This window comes from Eubalaena glacialis, chromosome 11 (assembly GCF_028564815.1).
Source record: "Eubalaena glacialis isolate mEubGla1 chromosome 11, mEubGla1.1.hap2.+ XY, whole genome shotgun sequence".
NCBI classification, from domain to species: domain Eukaryota; kingdom Metazoa; phylum Chordata; class Mammalia; order Artiodactyla; family Balaenidae; genus Eubalaena; species Eubalaena glacialis.
Window position 1 is genome coordinate 62,317,905 of NC_083726.1, and position 13,895 is coordinate 62,331,799.

The 13,895-nt window shown below is 36.3% G+C and overlaps 2 protein-coding genes across 2 annotated transcripts in view; one reads left to right on the forward strand and one right to left on the reverse strand.

Moving 5' to 3' along the window:
* The window catches only part of SP1 (Sp1 transcription factor), a 47,267-nt gene that overhangs the window by 20,665 nt on the left and 12,707 nt on the right, over window positions 1-13,895 (reverse strand). The gene's annotated exons all lie outside the window — the stretch shown is intronic.
* On the forward strand, window positions 6,178-6,830 carry LOC133101191 (glycine cleavage system H protein, mitochondrial-like). Its single transcript, XM_061205867.1, has one exon. The coding sequence runs from the start codon at window positions 6,178-6,180 to the stop codon at window positions 6,697-6,699; it is 522 nt and encodes a 173-aa protein (XP_061061850.1). The 3' UTR covers window positions 6,700-6,830.

The following is a 13,895-nucleotide window of genomic DNA, read 5'->3' on the forward strand; positions in this document are numbered from 1 at the left end:
GACAGGCAACAAGCATTTTTAAAGATTTTTCAAAGATACAGACTAAGGGACTCATTAAAACTAAATAACCCAGGGAATTCCCTGGCAGTCCAGTGGTTATGACTCCGTGCTTCCACTGCAGGGAACCGGGGCTTGATCCGTGGTCAGGGAACTAAGATCCCGCAAGCTGCGCGGTGCAGCCAAAAAAACAAAAACAAAAACAAAAACTGAATAACCCAGTAAATTCACTCCTAGGTATATAATCAAGAGATACAAAAACATGTCCACACAAAAACTTGTACACAAATGCTCAAATCAGCATTAGTCATAATAGCCAAAAAGTAGAGACAACCCAAATGTGTATCAACTGATGAATGGATAAACAAAATTCGGTATACCCACACAATGAAATATTATTTGGCAATAAAAAAGAATGAAGTACTGATACATGCTACAACATGAATGAACCTTGAAAACATTATGCTAAGTGAAAGAAGCCAATCCCAAAAGACCATATATTGTATGATTTCATTTATAAGAAACATTCAGAACTGGCAAGTACATAGAGATGGCAAGTAGATTAGTGATTGTCTTGGACTGGGGATGAGGAACGACAATGGGGCATGATAGCTAATGGGTCAAGTGGTGTTTCTTTTTGGGGTGATGAAAATGTTCTTAAATTCGAATTGTGGTGGTAGTTGCACAATTCTGTGAATATACTAAAATCCACTGAACTGTACATTTTAAATGGGTGAATTATAGAGTATATGAATTATAGTTCAATAAAGCTGTTTTAAAAAGCAAACTATAGTTCAAAAAGTTCTTTTTTAAAAAAGGAAGGAAGGAAAAAAGAAAAGGTTCAAAGGGGAAAAGTGAAAAGAAAAACCCTACACTGTCAGGGATGAGGGGGGTACCACAGGACTAGGGAGACAGAAAATATTTATTTTTTATTTACTTTAATACAACAAATCTTTATTTCACCTCTGTTGTGTGCCACACACTAAATTTAGGTTCTACGGTCAAGGACCCAAACTCTACTGAGATAAAACACACAGAAAAAGGTATCTCTAGCTGCCTTTTTTGCTCTGGATGTCAGGAAGCTGAGAGACAAACCATATGTTCAAAGTAACTTTAGATATTGAAGTTACAATATCACACCCTTGTCACACTTCAAAAATAATTCTGGGCAGATAAAGTTCAATGTTTACAAAAATGTCTGGAAAGAAAGACTGGAAAAAAATTTAAAAGCACTAATATTGGTTTCTTTAAATGATGGGTTGACTTCTTTGTATTTTTCATATTAAACAATGAAAAATAAAGGGAGGGAGGGGAGTTAAATACACACACATATATATTTAAATATGAAAAGAAAACAATTATCAAACTTTTAGGGACTTCCCTGGTGGCACAGTGGTTAAGAATCCGCCAGCCAATGCAGGGGACTCGGGTTCGAGCCCTAGTCCGGGAAGATTCCACATGCCGTGGAGCAACTAAGCCCGTGTGCCACAACTACGGAGCCTGCACTCTAGAGCCCATGCTCCGCAACAAAGAGTAGCCCCCACTCGCTGCAACTAGAGAAAAGTCCGCGCGCAGCAATGAAGACCCAATGCAGCCAAAAATAAATTATTAAAAAAAAAAACTTTGTAATGGAAATAAAAACAAAAATAAACAAATGGGACCTAATGAAACTTCAAAGCTTTTGCACAGCAAAGGAAACCATAAACAAGACGAAAAGACAACCCTCAGAATGGGAGAAAATATTTGCAAACGAATCAACGGACAAAGGATTAATCTCCAAAATATATAAACAGCTCATTCAGCTCAATATTAAAGAAACAAACACCCCAATCCAAAAATGGACAGAAGACCTAAATAGACATTTCTCCAAAGAAGACATACAGACGGCCACGAAGCACATGAAAAGATGCTCAACATCACTAATTATTAGAGAAATGCAAATCAAAACTACAATGAGGTATCACCTCACACCAGTTAGAATGGGCATCATCAGAAAATCTACAAAAAACAAATGCTGGAGAGGGTGTGGAGAAAAGGGAACCCTCTTGCACTGTTGGTGGGAATGTAAATTGATACAGCCACTATGGAGAACAATATGGAGGTTCCTTAAAAAACTAAAAATAGAATTACCATATGACCCAGCAATCCCACTACTGGGCATATACCCAGAGAAAACCGTAATTCAAAAAGACACATGCACCCGAATGTTCACTGCAGCACTATTTACAATAGCCAGGTCATGGAAGCAACCTAAATGCCCATCGACAGACGAATGGATAAAGAAGTTGTGGTACATATATACAATGGAATATTACTCAGCCATAAAAAGGAACGAAATTGAGTCATTTGTTGAGACGTGGATGGATCTAGAGACTGTCATACAGAGTGAAGTAAGTCAGAAAGAGAAAAACAAATATCGTATATTAACGCATGTATGTGGAACCTAGAAAAATGGTACAGATGAGCTGGTTTGCAGGGCAGAAGTTGAGACACAGATGTAGAGAACAGACATATGGACACCAAGGGGGGAAAACAGCGGTGGGGTGGGGATGGTGGTGTGCTGAATTGGGCGATTGGGATTGACATGTATACGCTGATGTGTATAAAATTGATGACTAATAAGAACCTGCAGTATAAACAAACAAACAAAACAACTAATACTAAACTTTCATTGGGTTATTTGTATGGAAATATGTTAATATAAATGTTTCAGACATTACATGAAATTTCTAAAAATCTTATATGTTCTGGTATAATGTTACAAGTCATAATCCTAGTTATTACTTTAAAATGTATATCTCAGAAATAACTAATTTTCTTGTCAACTGCATTATTATGAACTTTCACCAAATCTTTAACCGTGGTCATTTTTAAGTCTTTTGTCATTTACAGACAGTTCTGGGTGTACTCTGATGCTTTTGTAAATATGTTCCTATAAAAGGGTTTCATCTTCAGGAAATTCATGGAAAAGACTCTGACAAGTACAGGTTTCTGGTACCTGACTGTACTGCTGAACTGAATGAATAAGCATTTTCAGAACTCTAATGAAAAACTGATGAGCTCATAAAAGTGCTAACAAAAGATCAAGATAAAAAAAAAAATTAATTACATGGGACTGAGTGAACTGATGAGGATGAGTATAATTTTTGTGACTTTCTGTTTGAATTTAAAAAAAGAAAAAATCCCACAAGGACTCAGAGGCAAAGAATATACAAATCAATTTTCACTGCAAAGTAAAGGAGCTGTTACAGTGGAGGATTACTGGACTGAATGTCAATATTATGACATAGTATGAGTGTGCTTCATGTTTGGTCATTGCAATCATTGTTGCTTTTGTTGTGGTCATCCATGTACAATGCTTGGTGTCAGTCTATTTATCTCTTGTAAAAATAAAATACAGTGTGTGTGGAAAAAAACAAAAAAACAAAAAACTTTTATAAGGCATAGACCGTAGAGATCTATGTTATGATTTTTTGAATTCATTAAAGAAATCACAAAAGAAAAGATCAATTCATTTGACATACAAAAATGAAAAGCTTCTGTATTAGAAAAAGCCAGTAAGAACTTGAGGAAGTTATTTTCAGCAAATGAATTTCTTTATTTAAAAAAAGAGCTCAGGCAAGTTCCTAAAAATATTATCATGCCAGTAGACAAATCAACTGGTATAATCTGTAAACAAGCAGAAGGAGGGCTTCCCTGGTGGCACAGTGATTAAGAATCCATCTGCCAATGCAGGGCACATGGGTTCCAGCCCTGGTCCAGGAAGATCCCACATGTCCCGGAGCAAATAAGCCCGCGGTATGTGAGATCTACTGAGCTTGCACTCTAGAGCCCGTGAGCCACAACTACTGAGCCCGTGTGCCACAACTACTGAAGCCCGTGAGCCTAGAGCCGCTGCTCTGCAACAAGACAAGCCACCGTAATGAGAGGCTCACGCACCACAGCGAAGAGTAGCCCCCGCTCGCCACAACTAGAGAAAGCCAGCGCACAGCAATGAGACCCAATGCAGCCAAAAATAAATAAATTAAATTAATTAATTAATTTAAAAAAAAGAACCCGCCTGCCAATGCAGGGGACACGGGCTCAAGCCCTGGTCCAGGAAGATCCCACATGCCGCGGAGCAACTAAGCCTGTGTGCCACAACTACTGAGCCTGCGCTCTAGGGCCTGCAAGCCACAACTACTGAGCCCGTGTGCCACAACTACTGAAGCCCGTGCACCTAGAGCCCACGCTCCACAACAAGATAAGCCACTGCAATGAGAAGCCTGCGCACCGCAACAAACAGTAGCCCCCGCTCGCTGCAACTAGAGAAAGCCTGCGCACAGCAACAAAGATCCAATGCAACCAAAAATAAAAAATAATAAACAAGCAGAAGGAAAAATATTCAACTTCACTAATAAGCAAAAACATAACTTATTTGGGGAAAGGTCAGAGTCCATAAAAATGCTCATCACTGAAAAAAATCCAACTATGGAAAAAGTCATTTGAACAGACACTCATCAAATTATTTACAACAGCAATAGAAGAAATGAATTAAAATGTAAATAAACTGTTCAAGTAACCTGATGGACTACTAGGCAGTCAGTAAAATTTATGATTAATTAACGTATAACAATTTAGACAAAATGCTTATGCTATATTACCAAACAAACCAAGAAACACATTACATGCATACTAAGAAAAAAGACTATGCTAAAGAAATACTGCGTTGGCCACAAAGTTCATTTGGGTTTTTCCATAGGATGTTACAGAAAAACCCGAACGAACTTTGTGGCCAACCCAATACATACATTAAAATTTATATAAAGTAGAGCAAACACCAAATTGGTGACTGTAATGGGAAGTGCTATTAGTTTTGTTTTTTCCCTTTCTCCTTCTCATATTTTCTATAGTGTAATTATACAACTTTTATCATCAAAAACACCTACACAGTGAAAACAAAAATCAGCCTATGCATCTCCCCACTTTTTGGTATATTAACAGTGTTTTGTTTTTGTTTTTCCAATATATTTGGCCACGCCGGGTCTTCAGTTGCGGCACTCAGGATCTTCATTGCCACATTCGGGATCTTTTAGTTTCAGCATGTGGGACCTAGTTCCCTGACCAGGAACTGAACCCAGGGCCCCTGCGTTGGGAGCATGGCGTCTTAGCCACTGGACCACCAGGGAAGCCCCTATTTTTTCTCTTTTTAATTTATTTTATTTTTTATTTTTTAAGTGGACCTGAAACTATCAATGTAGAACTGCTTTTTTTTTTTTTAATTAGACTATAGTTGCTTTACAATATTGTGTTAGTTTCTACTGTACAGCAAAGTGAATCAGCTATACGTATACATATATCCCCTCTTTTTTGGATTTCCTTCCCATTTAGGTCACCGCAGAGCACTGAGTAGAGTGCCTTGTGTTATACAGTAGGTTCTCATTAGTTATCTATTTTATACATAGTATCAATAGTGTACATATGTCAATCTCCATTACAGCGTTTTTAAAAAATTGGTTCTTCACATTGCAGAAACTGCATAGTTTTCCTTAAGTACAGGGCAATCAGCACAATGACTGCAAAGGCTCTCACCAGTAGGTGTCGCTGTAACTAAGTGATAGGTGTTTTAAAAGCCCACCCTCCCAGGGAAGAGTGTTTAGGAGGAAGAAAAAAAGAGGGGAAAGGTGTGCAGTGTATGCACAAATTTTAAATGGGACCATTTGAAGAACTATAATTCAGATGTCTCTCCATCAAAACTACATTTTTTTCCCCAGTTTTGGTAATGTTTCCTTAACTAAACACTCTCTGGTTTTACATTATCCATCGGTACACATTTCCTTATTTTTCATGTCCAAGAAAACTAAGGATTTGAAAATTTGATCATTAGTAACATACCAAAATTCTTATAAATTCCAAGACTTTCACCTACTTCCCATCTCTGTCAACGTCATTCCATAGTGAAAATTGTTTTTCAAGACAGAGAAATGAACTAAAATTGTCTTATCTTTCCGCCAGCTCTCACCATAGTGATAATTTCCTGGGAAAGGGACTCACTTTAACATCCCTCGCAAACTAGCTATAATTACCTATTATTATTCAGACTGTTGTGATTTAAAATTCATTTACATATATAATATATACCAGAGGAAAGCTGTGGAGAAGGAGCATAAAGCTTAAGATAATATAGTCGGGCCTGCGAACATGGCGCTGCGAGTGGCGCGCAGCGTGCGGGCCGCGGTCTGCAGCCTGCGCGCCATCTCTGCGCCCAACGCGCCCTGCCCGCCGCGGCCCTGGGGACTGCGGGCGGGCGCCGTCTGGGCGCTGCGCCCCGGCCCCGCTCTGCTGTCGGGTCGTAAATTCACAGACAAACATGAATGGGTAATAACAGAATACGGTGTTGGAACAGTGGGAATCAGCAATTTTGCACAGGAAGCTTTGGGAGATGTTGTTTACTGTAGTCTGCCTGAAGTTGGGACAAAATTGAACAAACAAGAGGCATTTGATGCTTTGGAAAGTGTGAAAGCTGCTAGTGAACTCTATTCTCCTCTATCAGGAGAAGTAACTGAAATTAATGAAGCTCTAGCAGAAAATCCAGGACTTGTCAACAAATCTTGTTATGAAGATGGTTGGCTGATCAAGATGACACTCAGTAACCCTTCAGAACTAGATGAACTAATGAGTGAAGAAGCATATGAGAAATACATAAAATCTATTGAGGAGTGAAAATGGAACCCCTAAATAAACTAGTTTGAAACAACTTAATCTAGCATAGTTGTCTTAAATTAGTGGTGGATAGATTTTTAAAAAGCAACTTTTAGCAAAAGAAACTACTTGAAACAATGTTGCCTGAAGAAAATACCCCTTAACTTCTTAATGATTTCAGATAAACGCTATGCATCTTTTTCACAACACCCTGTGATTTTTAGGCTAGTCTCCAGTTATAATACTCAGAATTCCTGAAATTATCTGTGGTAACACTAGTTATAAAAATTATGTAATTCAAGGATAACATTGTTATCTTAACCTTATATAATATTGTAACTTGCTTACAGCCATCCCTGGATTTGGGTCAAAATACTCAAAATGAACTTGCCACTGGAAATAAATGACAGTGGAGAAAAGTTTGTTAATTGTATAGTGTCCAGTGAAGAACATTACTATCTTAATTTTGCAATATACTGTGTTTGCTGGTGCTATTTTTATACAGTGAAGCAACAGCCTTGCAGGAAAATAAGAAACAGTTTAATAATAAAATATTCAACTTCTTAAAAAAAAAAAAAAAAAGAGAATATAGTCGGGAATTCTCTGGTGGTCCAGTGGTTAGGACTGTGCTCTTACTGCTGAGACCCCAGGTTCAATCCCTGGTCAGGGAACTAATAAGATACTGCAAGTCGCACGGCCCAGCCAAAAAAAATTTTTAATAAAAATTAAAAAAATAATTAAAAATTTTAAAAGACACCCTTTTTTAAAAAAAGAGAGAATACAGTCGTTTGGTTTAGTAAGAACACGAAAGTGATACAATAAATAGGAGAATGATAAAAATTAATTTTGGACTTATTTCATGCCTCTATCACTTCCCTGATTAAAGGAGAGATGAACACAGTCCTAACCACTGGACCACCAGGGAATTCCCTTGACTGACTTTCGAACTGTTCATATTCAACCGACATTTTAAATTACTGAGAGCCTCTGATGATTAAAATTAATAAGGGCCATTACATACACTGTAATGCACTATAATGGTGCAGTTGGACAAACTTAGGTATGAATCCTGGTTTCACCACTTATTAGCCAAGGAACCTCTCTGAGCCTTACTTTCCTCAGTGGCAAAAAGGATACTGGGATAACTAATAAAAATTAATATACAGCATACCTAGCATTGTTCCTGGCAGTTAGGAGGTACTCAATAAATCACCGTATATTAAGAAAATAAAAAGGCTAAATGTGACTTTTAATGTTTTTTTCCTCCCATCTACACATGTACCCTTACTACCCACAGTATGTGCTTTTGAATTTATCTAGGGGAGTTGTAACACCAAATTCTATCATTAGTGTTTAAAACAGCAGCAATAAAATACTGTAAAACAAAGAATAAAATGCACAGTAATCTAACATTTTGTTTCTAACCACTGGATTTACCACTGAAAAAGGATAATCATATCGAAGTCTTCAAATTATACATAATTCCCATTAAAAATAGCTTGGGGTTGATTAGTAATGCAGAAATAACTGTTCTGAATACACAGTGTACTTCTGAAAGGAGAAAGAAACTGTGGATAAAATTTCATGTTTTCAGAAAATTTCCTAGATAAAATATAGCAAGGAGATGTTGTTTGATGATAAAGCATGAAAGAATGCTGAAGCAAAGTAGAGATGTACATAGTAAAGAAGAACCTCAAACTCAAGTATCCTAGAGGCTTTCGCTAACAAGACCAAATTAATTTCTCTAGTAGGGCCTGAAGAAAAATGAATAGTAGCCATCTATCATGTTCTGTGAATAAGAGTCTAAAAAATATTTATAGTACTATTAACAGTAATGGAAACCAAAAAGGGGGTGAAAATATCCCAAATTCTACCATCACAACAAATTAACTATTATTATCCTTTTCATCTTCCCCTCAATTACTATTTGCACAAATAAACTTTACATATTTATAATCATAATACAGTAACATTAAGCATAAAAATCTGAATTAATATTAAGAAGTAACTCTTCAGGGGACTTCCCTGGCAGTCCAGTGGTTAAGACTCTGCGCTTCCAATGCAGGGGGTGCACGTTCGATCCCCGGTCGGGGAACTAAGATCCCACATGCCACTCGGCGGGGTCAAAAAAAAAAAAAAAAAAAAAGTGGTAACTCTTCAGATCCATACCATCCTGAGATCCCTGAAGTGACAATGTAAATGGGCACTTACATATTGGGTACCTTTTAATGATAAGGCTCTCTAAGTTTATGCCCACAGTGCAATTATATAATCTGATACAGTACAGCTGACATTTTAAACCTCCCAAGCATAAACTCCAAGGTAACTTTTTAATATGAGAACTAGACTTCCCCTTGTCTTAATCTGTCCAGTTTACTAGATAAATACTAAAAGCAGATATTCTATTTATATCTAGTGTTACAGAAACACATCACAGCTTTAAACTGTCAGTGACAGTATGACAAAAGAATAAAAGATGGAAATGCTACTCCATGAAAATATACAGATGTTCATCTATGCATTTGTGAACTCCTTTTCCTAAACTGGTTTCCTTCAACTTTTGCTTAATATGGCAATGAATAATTCAGATGTATGCATTTTATTTAACGTATTCTGAGTTTTCTGTTCTGTTCTTTTAATACTGATTATGTAATAAATGAATCAGCTAACATACTCTTGAGGACTTATTCTAAGAAAATGATTTAAAATGAGAAAACTGGACTTCCCTGGTGGTGCAGTGTTAAGAATCCACCTGCCAATGCAGGGGACACGGCTTTGAGCCCTGGTCCTGGAAGATCCCACATGCCGCAGAGCAACTGAGCCCGCGTGCCACAACTACTGAAGCCCGTGCGCCTTGAGCCCGTGCTCCGCAACAAGAGAAGTGCAATGAGAAGCCCGCGCACCACAATGAAGAGTAGCCCCCGCTAGCTGCAACTAGAGAAAAGCCCACGCGCAGCAATGAAGACCCAATGCAGCCATAAATAAATAAATAAATAAATAAAATGAGAAAGCTATATGTTCTATTATATTCTATATTTAAAATACAGGAAATCTTGAAACTGCCTGAGTATTTGACAAAAGAGAAATAAACTGTGGCAAACAACTTGATATAATATTACGCAGTAATTTAAAATCACCCCTCTGAAAGTGAAATATAAAACAAGGATCCCTACTATTGTGACTCTTATTTAAAAAAGACAAGAATGAAATGAGGTACAAATATTAAAAAGGAATAGGTAAAATTATTTGTAGATGACATGACAGTATACCTGGAAAATAACTAAAAATCACTAAAGAAAGTCACTAAAAATTATTGAAAGCAATAAGATTGTAATACAGCCATTTTAAAATTAACACACAATAAGTCAATAGGTTTCCTATATACAAATAAGAGCCAGTTAGAAATAAAATGGAAGAAAAGATCCTATTTGCAATAGCAACGAAAACTATACAATACGAAGCTTAAACTTAGCAAGAAATGTGTAGGATCAATAAGAAAATAATGAAACTATAGTATGAGTCAATCAAAATAAAAATTCCAAAATAATTTATTAGGGGTACCTGACAAAATATGTCCAATTCATCTGAAAGCGTAAGAGACTAATCAGGAAAAAAAATTTTTAAGTAGTAATAAGGAAAAATATTAAAACTTTCATAAAGGAAGAGTTATTAAAACAAAGTATCAGAAAAATAATAAAATTAAAACAGGCAACTCACAAGAGAAAACAAATGCAAATAATAAATGAAAATATATTTAACTCCCTAATAATCAGACAACACTAATTAAAGCAAGAATCTTTTTTTCCCACATCATACTGGCAAAGATTGATATCAATGGGAGTATAAATTGTTAGTTTTCTGAAATTCAGTTTAGCTGTAAATATCAAAACATTAAATGTATAAAACCTTTGACCCACTAATGCTTAAAAAAATTTTTTTTTGAGGTCAAATTAACATAACATACAAGTACCTATTTAAAAGTGTACAATTCAGGGACTTCCCTGGTGGCGCAGCATCTTCCACATGCCGCGGAGCAACTAAGCCCATGCGCCACAACTACTGAGCCTGCACTCTAAAGCCCACGTGCCACAACTACTGAAGCCCATGTGCCTAGAGCCCGTGCTCCACAACAAGAGAAGCCACTGCAATGAGAAGCCCCAGCATGCCACAACTAGAGAAAGTCTGCACGCAGCAACGAAGACCCAACGCAGCCATAAATAAATAAATAGATTTAAAAAAATAATAATAAAAGTGTACAATTCAGTGGCATTTAGTGCATTAACGATGTTGTGCGACTACCACCTCCCTCTATTTTCAAAACTTTCATCACCCTAGAAAAGCCCCTCTGTCCATTAAGGAATCACTCCCCATTCTCCCCTCACCCCATCTTCTGGCAACCACTGTCTCTACGGATTTTCCTATTCTAGATATTTCATATAAATGGAATCATACAGTATGTGACCTTTTTTTGTCTGGCTTCTTTCACTTAGCAGAATGTTTTCCAGGTTCACTCACATTGTAGCATGTATCACTACTTCATTTCTTTTTATGGCTGAATAATATTTCATCAAATGGATATACTACTTTTGTTTATCCATTGGACATTTAGGTTGTTTCCACCTTTTGGCTATTATGAATAGTGCTGCTATAAACATCTGTGTACAAGTTTCTGTGTGGATGTACGTTTTCATTTCTCCTAGAAATATACCTAGAAGTAGAATTGCTCACTTACAAAATTTTAATCTAAAAAGTATAAACAACAATATTCATCAGAGCATTACTTACAACAGTGAAATTTTAGAAAAAAAAGTACATCAGTAGGGTTAAGCATATCCTAGTACAAACATACTATGGAATTCCCATACAATCATTTAAAATGATGATGTAGATGTATATTTATTATTATTTATGGAAAATATGTTTATGATATTCTATTCAGTAAATATAAGATTATGGAGAATTGTGAATAGTATGATTCTACTTCATAAAACAATATGCAGACTTCTTTGTAAATTGTACACAAAGGTACAAAAAGATGTCTGGAAGGATGATCACCAAAATTTCAACAGTGATTTTCTTTGGATAGTTAATGTTCAATAAATTTTTACTTTACTTTCAGTATTATTTGCATTGTGTAATGTTTTTACCAATATCATTTAAACAGTTTACTTAAAAATATATTTAGGGAGTTACCTGGTGGCCTAGTGGTTAGGATTTTGGGCTTTCACTGCCTTGGCCTGGGTTCAATCCCTCGGGAACTGAGACTTCATAAGCCACGCAGCATGGCCAAAAAAATAAATTTTTTTCCTATCCTCAAAGGTAAGTTTTCTAATTTTAGCTCTGTAGATCTTTATAAAGTGAATGCTCTGAATTTTCCCATTTCCCACACTGAAACTGTAATTTACATAGCAGTGTGCATAACCAGTGTTCTCCCTTTAGATCATTTATTCTGCACCCATATGTTTATGGTACCAAACATGCTCTGTATAAAGAAAAACAGAGGTGGTTCCTGCCCTTCAGGCATTTAAGATCTAAAACACTGACATACCTAAAATTGTACAAAGAGCAGCTAACAAATGTCTTAGATATTTGTTTGTATGTATTTGTACATCTATGAATTTACATCACCACAAAGAATTGAGCAGCTATAATCATCCTTGTTCTTAGATGAACAGAAGTCAAGAAATTCCAAAATCACTAAATTAAGTCAGTTCAGACCTAACCAGTTTCTCAATTTTTAACTTTCCTTTTGCGATAGAAGATTAAAACAAGCGAGTTTACACACACAACCAAAACAACCATTACTTGATAAAACACACAGTTCAGCAGCAATTTTTAAAAATTTTAGGAGGGCAGACAAATTTTGTGAGCTTTAATAATATTTATAATGTACCATTTTGTGAACTGGGATACGGGTAAAAGAATATCTATTGTATTATCCTTTACACCTGCCTAGATGTCTTAAATTATTTCACAATCATTTTTGAAGTGTTGAGTTTTTTCTCGGGGGGTGGGGGTGAGATAGGTGAGACAGGAATTAGCTGAGATTACAAAAGGAAGTAAAACAGTGATTGAGTAAAATCAAGTTCTAGAAAGGTAAAAGGAAAAAATAAAATTGTTTTAATGTACAGAAAACCAAACAACTCTTAAGAAAATAGGGACAGAAAAATGATTCATTGAAACAGAAATTGAGAAACCTAATTATCATTATATGGAGTGTCAACAAAGTGTTCATCAAGGAGAATGTTTTTCTAGCAAACAGTCTGCACCAAGTTCATAACCAGGCCAAAGAGAGATGAAGAAACAGAAAATCCATGGGTAATCCTAAAAACCTCTACTGTCAACTACTGTTTTTACTAGAATGGTTTATGAAAGAACAAAGCATACTGTTTGGAATTTACTTCCTTTGGCAGTTGTGGTAGTTCAATGACTACACCAATGGACAAGAAACATAATGGGTGAGAAAGAACGTAAAGGTCTAGACACAACAACTTGAAAGAGCTGCCTTCAACTAAGTGATTAAAATCCTACTTTTAAATGGATGGGAAGACAGAACTTTTATTGAGAGGTGGGCACTAATATGTGTTGAGCACCTATTATGTGCTCTCACATGTCCTCTACCTCATTTAATCCTAATAATCCCATGGGGGTAAATATTAATACTAACTAACTCTCTTTTACAGATAAAGAAACCCCAGCTCATAGAGGATGAAGAACTTCCCCTAAGTCACATAGCCAGTAAGAAGCAAAGTTATGATTTGGATCCTAGTGTATCACTCCCCTGTCCATACTGAATATCTCATTCAGGACAAACTTTCTTTTTCTTTCACAAAGGATTTTCAATTACTGCTAGTTTCAGAGCTGGAGTTATTTCGTCCAGCTAAACTGTTCAATCTTACACTACACAGGATGTGAGACTTGTTCATCTGCAAAAACAGTATTTAAAACAAAAAACAAACCGCAGTATTTTGGCTTTAAGATCCCACTTACAGTCAGTCATCTATAACTTCCCATCCAGAAGAGCACTAACCAAGCAGAAAAACTTTTCCCAACAACTGTTCCCAATCTCCCAACAATTTTGTGGATTTTTATATTGTACTTTCAAAGAGTCATTTCATTTTCCCTCCTAACAGCAGCATAGCAAACAGGAAAAAAAAAAAACCAGTACTCTTTAGTGAGTGCCTGTGTTTGTTCATAGTACCAACATCTCACGGGAG